This window comes from Glycine max, chromosome 6 (assembly GCF_000004515.6).
Source record: "Glycine max cultivar Williams 82 chromosome 6, Glycine_max_v4.0, whole genome shotgun sequence".
NCBI lineage: Eukaryota > Viridiplantae > Streptophyta > Magnoliopsida > Fabales > Fabaceae > Glycine > Glycine max.
The window spans coordinates 3920490-3931238 of record NC_038242.2 but is presented as its reverse complement, the minus strand read 5'-3'; the positions used below and the strand labels follow the sequence as shown (position 1 = coordinate 3931238).

General features: G+C 32.3%; 1 protein-coding gene across 1 annotated transcript; it reads right to left on the bottom strand.

Moving 5' to 3' along the window:
- Positions 1 to 5050: 5050 nt before the first annotated feature.
- LOC100775320 (NDR1/HIN1-like protein 13) lies at positions 5051 to 6532 on the bottom strand. Its single transcript, XM_003525960.5, has one exon. The coding sequence runs from the start codon at positions 6197 to 6199 to the stop codon at positions 5429 to 5431; it is 771 nt and encodes a 256-aa protein (XP_003526008.1). The 5' UTR covers positions 6200 to 6532; the 3' UTR covers positions 5051 to 5428.
- Between the last annotated feature and the right edge of the window lie 4217 nt (positions 6533 to 10749).

The window sequence follows — 10749 nt, the reverse complement described above, 5'->3', positions numbered from 1 at the left end:
AAAACAAAGCATTCCAAAAAAAGTTTGTTATTTTTCTTCAAAAATATGTTTTACACAAATCAATTTCAGATTCTTTATTTTAAACTCAACATTTATTATCAATTGAAACATATATTTAAATTACATACTTTGATTTTAGAGCTGTTCTTACTTCTACGTTTGTTGCTTGCAATGCTGCTCGTAGAAAAAATATGGGTCCAATACATTTTTTATTTAGTTTAATTGATTTGGACTTTGAGAGAAAGGTGAATTTAATATGTTGAATTCAAAACAGATCAATCCGACCTGCTATACGGGTTGACCCATTATGGGAAAAATACTAATCCGGTTTGTCCATCACAATTTGGGGGTTGGCTCATCAAACTTTTGATAATACAAAAAATTGAAAAATAAATTTTAAATAATAAAAAACATTTTTGTATTTTTCAAAGTGACATTTTTTCAACCAAAGACATTCCAATAATTCAAATACAAATAATAGACAAATGTGTTAAATAACCATTAAAACATATAATATAATAATGAAAATAATAATTTAATTGTTTCAATTCTCAAATATATAAAATATCATTCAAAATTCTTAAAATACTAAAGTCTTAAACATCTAAGTAATGAGATTGGATGAGCTAAATTTATTTTCAACAGTTACTTGTTAGTAAATAAAATAATATAATTAATATTATATTTCTAAGTGGGTTAGTGGATTAATTCGACTCAAATCTGTCTAATCTGCATGTATGTCAGGATTCATTATATTAAGTGGTTCCTTAAATTTTAAGATTTTTTTGTCCTTAAATTTTTTTTATCATAACTGTCTATATATTATCCATTAAATGATGATGTTCAATCTTACAAAGCCAATGTAATGGAAATGATAAAGTACAAAAAAACCAAGGACCAAAAGTCAACTTTTTTTTATTATTAAAAATCAGATATGAAATTCGTAAATTTTTCAAAAACCAAAAACATATATAACCCAAATTATAAGAATTATATGAATTTTATTTTAAAATTTAGGCAGTGTCTGGATTTATTTTCTTTTTCCCTAAAAGTTAAGATAGCTATAAACTTAAGAAAATGATTTTTTAAAGGCATTTTTTTAATTAAAAAAAGTCCACTAAAGGAGTTTTTAGAAAAGAATATATAAATCGTCATATATATATATATATATCTTTTTTCCTTTTATTTTCATATATAGTTTTCTTTCTATTGTTTTCTTTCCTTTTTATCAAATGTATCACTTTTTGGACTTAGTTACTCTTTTTATTTTTCTTCTTCTTATATCTCTCATCATTCCATCTAATTCATCCAACATGGAATGGATCAAACAATTATTATTTCCCTTTTTAATGAATTTGCTTCATTTATTATTTGCAAGGAGCTTGACAGGGTTTTGACTTAAGGGCACATACTTTAATTTTTAAAGGATAAAAATGATTTTTGATTAAAAGCTACGTTTAAACAGTTTTTTTATTTTAAAAAAAGGCATCTTTAAAAAACTATACAAATTATATACTTTTAAAAAAATATAATTAGAAAAACTATTTTAACACTTATCTGAATTTAAAATATGCAATTAATTTTTTAAAGATAAACAATTTAAACTAATCAATATTTTTTTTGTTGCAAAACTAATCAATAATTTATATATGATTAGTTTGAACAGTATATTATCTAATAAATATTTTTCTCCTCTTAAAATTCCGATTACGTACCCTTGAATCCCACCTAACATCTGCTAGATCCAGCAAGGCATAGTAATTAGGAAAGAAAAAACAAAACATCAATAATTCAGTTGTTCAACCTTATTCATTTTCATAATTAATTCTTACAAGCCCAATTTTATATTTGGAAATCAATCATGCATTCAAATTTTTAACCGATGACCAAAACAAATACTTGTATAACTAAAAGCAGCTAATAATTAATATATAGGTAGGAAGAATATTTGATATGAAAAATATTAGTAATATATTTTTTAACATTCTTTTAAATACATTTTTTGTTAAAATTTTATAGAAAATTATAAATTTTTATAGGTGACATTTCATATTTAATAAATCTCTTTTCTAATTTTGTAATTTTTTTTTATAAATTTTAACGAATAATAAAGTATATGTTAAAACTAGTGCGTTAGAAATTGTATTATTAGTTTTTTCGGTTTGGTATTTTGCAGATTAAGGTCACATTCTTATAATACAGCCCCGGATCTGGTTTGTCTGCGGACCAAAAAATGCAGTTCTAAGTTCTAACTCTAGCTAGCCAAATATCCCTAAATTCTAGCGAAGAACTTGAGAAAAACTTGTTCCTTTGAACGTAAGCTAGCTGTTCAATAATACAGCTGAAACAATGCTTTCAATCATTTATTTGACCATTTAGCAGTAGCACAAAATCATTTGCATTGACCATCCACAACCATTGTCATTCTTTGTTCTAGCTCTAAGGTCACAATCATCAAAACGACCACCCTCCTTCCCATTTATCATTTCTTAATATAGTGCTCAAATTAATTAAGCGCGTGTCACACAAAACCACAAATTAATTAAACATGAAACATTTCTTCAAAAAAAAAAAAAAATTAAACATGAAACACCGCATCAACATAAATTTGATAGTAGTACTTGGTAGAGCACAAAGCTTTCCCAAGAACCAAAACTACAACATCATGTCACTCTCAGAACTGTTTTTTCAGCTCTGAAATTGGATACATACATACATATGCCTTTTACTTGTGACTTTGAGAAAACTGGATTCGCCTCTGGTTCAAATGGGTTCACGTTGTTGGATGAATTAATGTCATTGACAATTGCATTGGGAGTGAAGACACACTTATATATTAATTCTAGGTAGAAAATTAAGCCATATCACACATATCATATACTACTATAATCGTATTAGTATTATACTTTATTTATATGTCACACTAAGTATATGCAAGTAACACGAGGAGACCAAGAAAAACAAAAGTGCGGGGTAAGGGGACACAAACAGAGAAAAAGAATTGGAAGATGCAATAGATCGAACACTCTTGCCGACTAGACCGATTGAGAACCCATGGTAACCACGTGCACGCAAATTAAGACACCCACTATCACAATCATGCACTTTACTTGATGGTGATAAATGAGAAATCACATATACAGTTAGAGATTCAGATGTTGTTTATGAAGAAAAAGGAAGGGATTTTCTTAGTATATAGAGATCTTGTTCTCTCCTTACTTGTTTTTTGTCTCGCTCGCTCATTGTTTTCTTAAATTGTTTACGATCTCACTATCTAATATATCTATGTAGCATGCAGGTAGGTCCATAAGATCTAATACAATATAGGACTTCACATGTTCTTTAGGATGGAAATTGGGATTTCCCCGGCAGAGATAGGTACCCATAGGAAGGGTAGAAAATAGAAAGCTTTTAAAGACTCGTACAACACCCACGACCCATTTCCTTTAAAAATACGTACTAGCACAATTTTTTAGGGGGATCTCTGCTTTGGCCCCAAGTGAATTTGGAGTTATGATTTTTCTCACACCCCAATAGAAAAAGAAGAAAAAAAGTTATAATTATGATACATTATGTGATAGAAAAAGATGAAAATGATATAAAAAGAATGAAAAAGATATACAGGAGAAAAAAAAAAAGTTTAAAAATTTGACCACTCCACTTGATAAAGAAAATCATTCAATTCTAGTTTTTGGTTTTGATGCATCTTATCCGTTACTGTGAATGTGATCAACTTCAAAGTCTCAATCAAACTACACACGAGTAAATTAGGGTGGGATGAAGCAATCATTAACTAAGTAATTAAACCCAGCAAACATTGTTTGTGTCGTGTACTCTTGTCTAAATATTTGTTTTATTTTGTTGCTAATTGGAGGTAAAAAAGGTAAAAAGCTCTTTCTTAATTTTTGGATTAGCTAGCAGTTAAGTGCATAGTAATAACGATTTGTCTTTTTGGGTGGGAGCACAGTGATGATAACAATTAAAGAGAGGAACGACGTTTAACACTGCAGACATGAGAAGAGAAGTGAGCGTGGCAATAGGGTGGGTGGGACACTTTTCAGAATCCAGAAAGATATAACACAGCACCTGATCTAACGTTGAACACATTTCGCATCAATTCCGGAATCCTGTATTGCTTCAAACTTGAAAATCTCAAATCTCTCAGTCTGCGGGAAAATCTTACACAGCACCAACAAATCACTCATCTTCGTAAAGTCATTTTCCTCGTTTTACTTACATTCCCATTGTCATAACAACCAAATCCACCCCTTCACTCTCTCTCTCTCGACTTCAGTTGTTAGTCATCGTCACTTTGCAATTTTTATTATTTTCAAAATATATTGTTTTCACATATTAATCTAAATATCTAATAGTATTACTTTTCATCTCACTTCACCTAATAAAGTGATAAGATATAATAAATATGTAAAAAAATAAGTTAAACATGTTATAAGCGGACGTTAAAAAGTGCAAATGTGAAATTAATCAAATTATATATGCCTATGCTATTGTTCTTATTATTTATTTTAATTTTAATTGAAAATTATTGATTTTATAATAATTATTTTAAAACTTATATCTAAAGTCATTTTCATTTAATTCATAATACTTGTATAATTTTTATTTTATCAAAGTGCTAACAAGTTTGAAACATACTAGAATAAAGAAGAAAAATGTTTGATGAACATCTCTTATCTAACACCTAAAAAAATATTAATATAATAAAATTTATGATAAAAAAAGAAAGATTAAAAAAATATTAATAAAATATTTAAAATAAAAAGTAATTAATGTATCATTAATCAATAAACCATCGTATATAGATTATTAATCGATAAATACTACAATATAATGTTCTTGTTTCCATTTTAGGTTACTTAATTGTTTACACCGTGTATTATTCTGATTCACTGAAACCAATGCACAGAATCTCATTCAATCATGTTGGGCAGATTGGGGGATCCATTAAACACAGATCTAGTGAAGAAAACGAGACACAGTGACAGAGGAGTGGTTAGACTAAGACTTATATTTCAAAACCCAGATATAATTTTCAGTTGCATTGCATTGCATTACTATAAGAACTTTGAAACAAATTACATCACCAAACTACAATGACAAATTTAATTTTTTTTAAAAAATACAAAAACTACATTCAGGGCCTTCTTTCTGCCCTAAATCTCATATTACAAGCTCAAAATTCATTTCCCCATACAAATTTGACCTTGTGCACGTTTCATGAAAAGTAAGTAACCATAATCAATCCATCCCCCAAGGCAATTATGAAAACAAAAACTAAAAAAAAAAAAGAGAAAAGGGATCGATGGATTATTGGATTGATTATTGAAATTGATGTCGATAGATAATAACGAATTTTCGCAATGATTATAACAATCAATCAATCAATCAAAAAAGACATTAATTATTATTAAAAGGAGAACTTCCAGATCTTGATTCGAAGATCCACCTTACACTCGGAGTCGACGACGGAGGCCACCGCCGGAGTTTTGCCGGAGGGAACGGTTCCTCTGATTCCGTCGCAGGTGACTCTAATTCCGACTTTCTTGCTCTTGAGCCAATCCATCTTCATCTTCACCTTGGTGTCCATCTGAATCTCAACGGGGAACCCTCTCTTCATCTTCAGCCCCGATCTCAGGCTAGTCAACGAGTCCGTGTCCAGATCTTGCGACCCCGACAGCACCGCGCGGAGGCTCGTTTGGTTGTTCTTGTCGGAGGTAAACGCCGTAACGGAACCGTTCCCAACGGGGACAGAGTTCGAGAGCACCGTCACGGAGAACGGGTCGTAGAAGAAGACGAGGTGGTTGTTAGGGTTCTTGGCGATGAGAGTGAGGTTGAAGAGCGTAGTGAGGTGTGAAGGTGAGTCCGCGGAGGTTGTGAGGTTCATCTTTGCAATGCGGAGGTTTGTGACGGAGAATTCGGGACGGTGAGGGCGGTAGAGTACGTAGAGTGCGGCGCCGACAATGGCAGCGAGGAGGGCCACCGCGAGGAGGGTGAGGATGGTCCAGAAGCAGCAGCAGCAGCAGAGGTTACGGTGGGAGCGTTGGCCGCGACGGTGGTAGTGTGATTGCGGGCGGTAAACTTGACGGTTGGGGTTGTAGAGTTGAGACTTGACGGGTCCGGGATTGCCGTTAGTGGCGGCCGCGCCGTTTCCGCTGGGTTTGGAGGCTGGGTCAGACATTTTGGTGATAAAAATGGGAAATGAAGTATGAAGTGAAGAGGGTTGAGAGAGGAATAAGTTTTGTAGAGGGAAAAGAGAAGAGATAGGTACCCAGAACCAAAAGTGGATGCTTCCACCTCACCAATATTGGAATCTTTTTTCTTTACATTTACTTAGATTGCTCTGTATAATAATCTTAATCTAATCTAACTAGTTTATTTTATAAGACTTGAAAACCAAGTCAAGCTTTGTGTGCTCTGTCCAGTAATTTCCTCATCCAACACACACGTCTACTCATTTTGTTGCTTTCCTAACATGTAATTCAGTGCTTGAGTGAACAAAGAGTTTAATTTAATTCTGTTATTCGATTATAAATTATTATTCATATAATTTTAGAATAATTATTATAAAAATTAACAAAACTTATTATTACATAGTCTATTTTTTCATAAACAAATCGAAACTACTGCCAGTGATTAAATTGGTCTTAAGATTATAGTTATATTGAAATTTAATAAAAAATTGTTTATATTAATTTTATTCCACTTGAATTAAATTGCCCAAATGTCTTATATAATATGCTAGAGACAAAATAAAATTGAAACGCAAATTTATTGTTGGAGATAATAAAGACTTGCATTGAATTGGCAACTTGCTATACGGAACATTTACAAGCCCCAGGATCTTATGGCCATACGTTTTTCTCCATGTTTTATTTTCAATGATTTTTTATACAGTATTATTTATCGAGCACATAAATAAAGGAAATATTAAATACATTTGTAAATACTTTTAGTTAATTAAAAAGGTAAATGTTAAATTGTATTTCATATTTTTAGTATAATATGATGGCCAATCTAATTTTTCTTTCTATAACATTCTCAATTCCAATCTCTATTGTTATAGAAGTTTATGCAACCAAATGCATTTCCAATCATCAACAGCTGGTAAGATAAAAATAGTCTATCTAGGACGAGTGAAAAGGTAGGTAACGCAGTGTGCGGTTGTAACGATGTAATATTTTTAATCATTTAAACTGTAACAAAAAAAAAGTTCGACTTTCCATTGGTCAAAATCAAATGCGTATAGTAATGCAAGACGATTGACATGCAATAATTAATTAATTATTTTCAATTACTATTACTACAAAATAAGGCTAAAAGTAGCAACTATTATAATCCATTGCAACGGGGTGAAAAAGATCGTAATATGCACACATTTTGATTTTCGTTGCTGGTTGACACTTGACAGTGTAACTATAAGTATTAGTTTTCTAATCATTTTCGTTGTTGCACTTGCTTGACTCCAAAGTCAACAATCACCTTACCTCTAACCTCTCAACCTGACCCATTTCTAACTCAAATCCTACTTCGATATACTGATTATCGTAATATTTAAAGTATGAAAAGTTTTAGTTTTTTTTTTTTTTTTTTAAAGTGTGGAAGGTTTTGCACAGAGAAGGATGACTGAGTGCCAGTGTGCTTTGTTTTAACCAAATCTCTACTCTGTCAGGGTAGAGCACCGACACTTGGATTTTTATTTAAATGAAATTTAAAGAGTCTGGTTGTAAGAATACTTGGAATAGAGAGGATTTTACAAAGACTTTGGGTATGTTTGTGTAACAGTTTGCGTTTGCAAATGGATAATTGGTATGATTTAGAATTTCATAGGCCGTATCACAGTTTTAAGAATTTGTTTTATAATAATAATTTATATAGAAATTTAAATTAAATTAGAGGAAAATACTAACAAGTCTTTAAAACATTAATTGAGAAGCTAGAAATAAAATGGTTTTATGAAGAAAAAAAAAGTATTACCTACCTACCCACCCCATTGTCATTTCCATTATAATTACTTGCATTAAATGAAATAGAACTATTTAAATTTCTAAATGAAGTTTCCTATCACGTAGTTCCACCATTCCTAAACTTTGATTGTTTTAGTATTTTATTTTTGTTTCAAAATTTTAGTTGTTTTAGAATTTTCAAGATATTATTTATATTTTTATTCATTTCTATCTGTTGGAGAATAAACTCTTTCACACTCACACACAGATATGAACAGAAAATATATTTCAATGAAATTTATATATATTTTCTTATCAAGCACTTATACATATGTATTTTGATAAAATGATTTTATCAAAAAACTGTTATAACAGAAAACAAAAATCAGTATAAAATTAACATTCTAACCAACTACTACTAACAGTACCCTTACTTATATTTGGATTAAATTCAACACTTCCCCTTAATCCAAATCATTATAAGATATAATTCTCAACTCTATTATGAGTTTTACAAATCTGTCAGGCCTAATTGCCTTAGTTAGTATGTGTCAGCTAGTCGAGTTTCTGTTGAACAATATGTCATTTCAAGCTTTACATTATTCACTTGCTCCCTTAGCAAATGGAATCTAGTTTCAATGTGCTTACTTCTCCTATGTGAGACTGAATTTTTAGCTAAATTGATAGCTGACTTGTTATCAGTTAGCAATTTAATAGGTTTCTTTGCTTTAAACTTCAATTCATCTAGCAATGAATCTAGCAAAATAGCTTAGCTAGCAGCATATGAGCTTGTTATATATTCAGCCTCACAGGAAGAGGAGGCCACCATAGGTTGCTTCTTAGAGCACTTGGAAACTTGAACAAGTACCTGTAGTGCTTTTCCTATTTGTTTTGTCTCCACACCAATCTGAATCAGAATACCCCAGTAAACTCACTGTTCTCTGATCTGTCTTCCTAGGAAACAAAACACCATATTCCAATGTTCCCTTCACATACCTCAAAATTCTTTTGGCAGTTGTCAAATGAAACTTCCTTGGATTATTCATGAACCCACTGATTAAACCAACAACAAAGGATAGGTTAGGTCTACTATTACATAGGTACCTCAAGGAGCCAACTAGTTGCTAATACATGGTTGGATCCACTGCTTCTTCTTCTTCTGCTATTTCCAATTTTTTATTAGCCTCTGCTGGAGTATTTGAAGGATTGCAATCTGCAATATGAAATCTTTTCAATACATCAGTAGCATACTTCTACTGGTGAAGCAGAATTCCCTTTGAGGCAGTTACAAATTCTAACCCAAGGAAATAAGCTAGAGTACCAAGGTCTGTCATGTCAAATTCCTGCGTCATTTGTGCCTTAAAGAACTCAATACCCTTTAAATCACTATTTGTTACCAGTAGATCATCTACATACAAGCAAATCAGAATCACACTTGTCTCCTTCTTCACATAAACACCATATTCAACTGAACATTTCTTGAATTCACTCTGAATCAAGAATGTGTCAATCCTTCTATTCCACGCCCTGGGAGCTTGCTTTGGGCCATACAATGCCTTGTTAAGCCTGTACACTTTGTTTTCCATTCCTTCTTTCACAAAGCCTAGTGGTTGAGTCACAAAAATAGTTTCCTCTAATGGACCATTCAGAAAAGCAGATTTTACATCCATGTGAAACAGTGCCCAATTGTGGTTGCTAGCCATTGCTACTACTAGTCTAACAGTCTCGATTCTTGCCACTGGTGCATAAACCTCATAATAGTCAATGCCAGGTTTTTGAAGGAAGCCTCTTACCACAAGCCTTGCCTTATGCTTTGCAACAGTGCCGTTGGGATTCAGTTTCAACTTGAACACCCACTTTACACCAATTGATCTCTTTTTATTTGGTAAGTCAACTAGCTCCCAAGTGTTATTCTTTTCAATAGCATTTAACTCTTCTAGCATTGCATTCTTCCAAATCCTGTTCTTATAATGCTTCTTCATGACTAATTGGTTCTACATCTGCTAGTAATGCAAAGTGAACCAATTCTCCTTCTTCTATTACCTCAATATCACTTCCCAGAGTATCTAGTTGGCATCCTTCTTTATCTTTGTGGCTACTAATTTTTATGGTGATTCTGCCTCTGTATTTATTTTTGTGTTTACAGTGCTAACCTCATTCTGATCTTCTTCAATTGTTAATATCATTGGTCTGATTTCACACCTTTGTCTGCTCTAGTCCCACGCCTCTGCCTCATTGAAGTATACATCTCTATTGATCCCAACCTTCTCCTTATGTGGATTATAGAGTCTATAGGCACCAATAACATGATAGCCTATAAGTATCATTGGTTCACTTTTGTCTTCCAGTTTCCTCCTTTTGGCATCAGCAATGTGTTTGTAGCATAGGGATCCAAAGATCCTGAGATGACTAACCAGTGGCTTTCTTCCAAACCAAACCTCTTCTGGGACTTTCTCTTTCAATCTCTTAGTAGGACATCTATTCAACAGATAAGTTGTTGTGCTCACAGCTTTTCCCCAAAATGAATGACATAGCTTTTTCTACTTCAGCATGCTCCTTGCCATGTCAAGGATAGTTCTATTTCTTCTTTTTGCCAAGCCATTGTGTTGTGGTGTATAAGGTGTCATTACCTCATGAATTATTCCATGTTGCTCACAGTAGGTGTTGAATGCCTTAGAGGTGTATTCACCACCTCCATTTGTCTTCAAAACCTTCAAAGCTTGTCCACTTTGCTTCTCTACCATCACCTTGAATTTCTGGAAAACTGAGAACACCTTAGCTTTTG

What these genes read in the sequence shown, in the direction of transcription:
- LOC100775320 (XM_003525960.5), bottom strand. Translation starts at nt 6,199, where the DNA reads ATGTCTGACCCAGCCTCCAAACCCAGCGGAAACGGCGCGGCCGCCACT.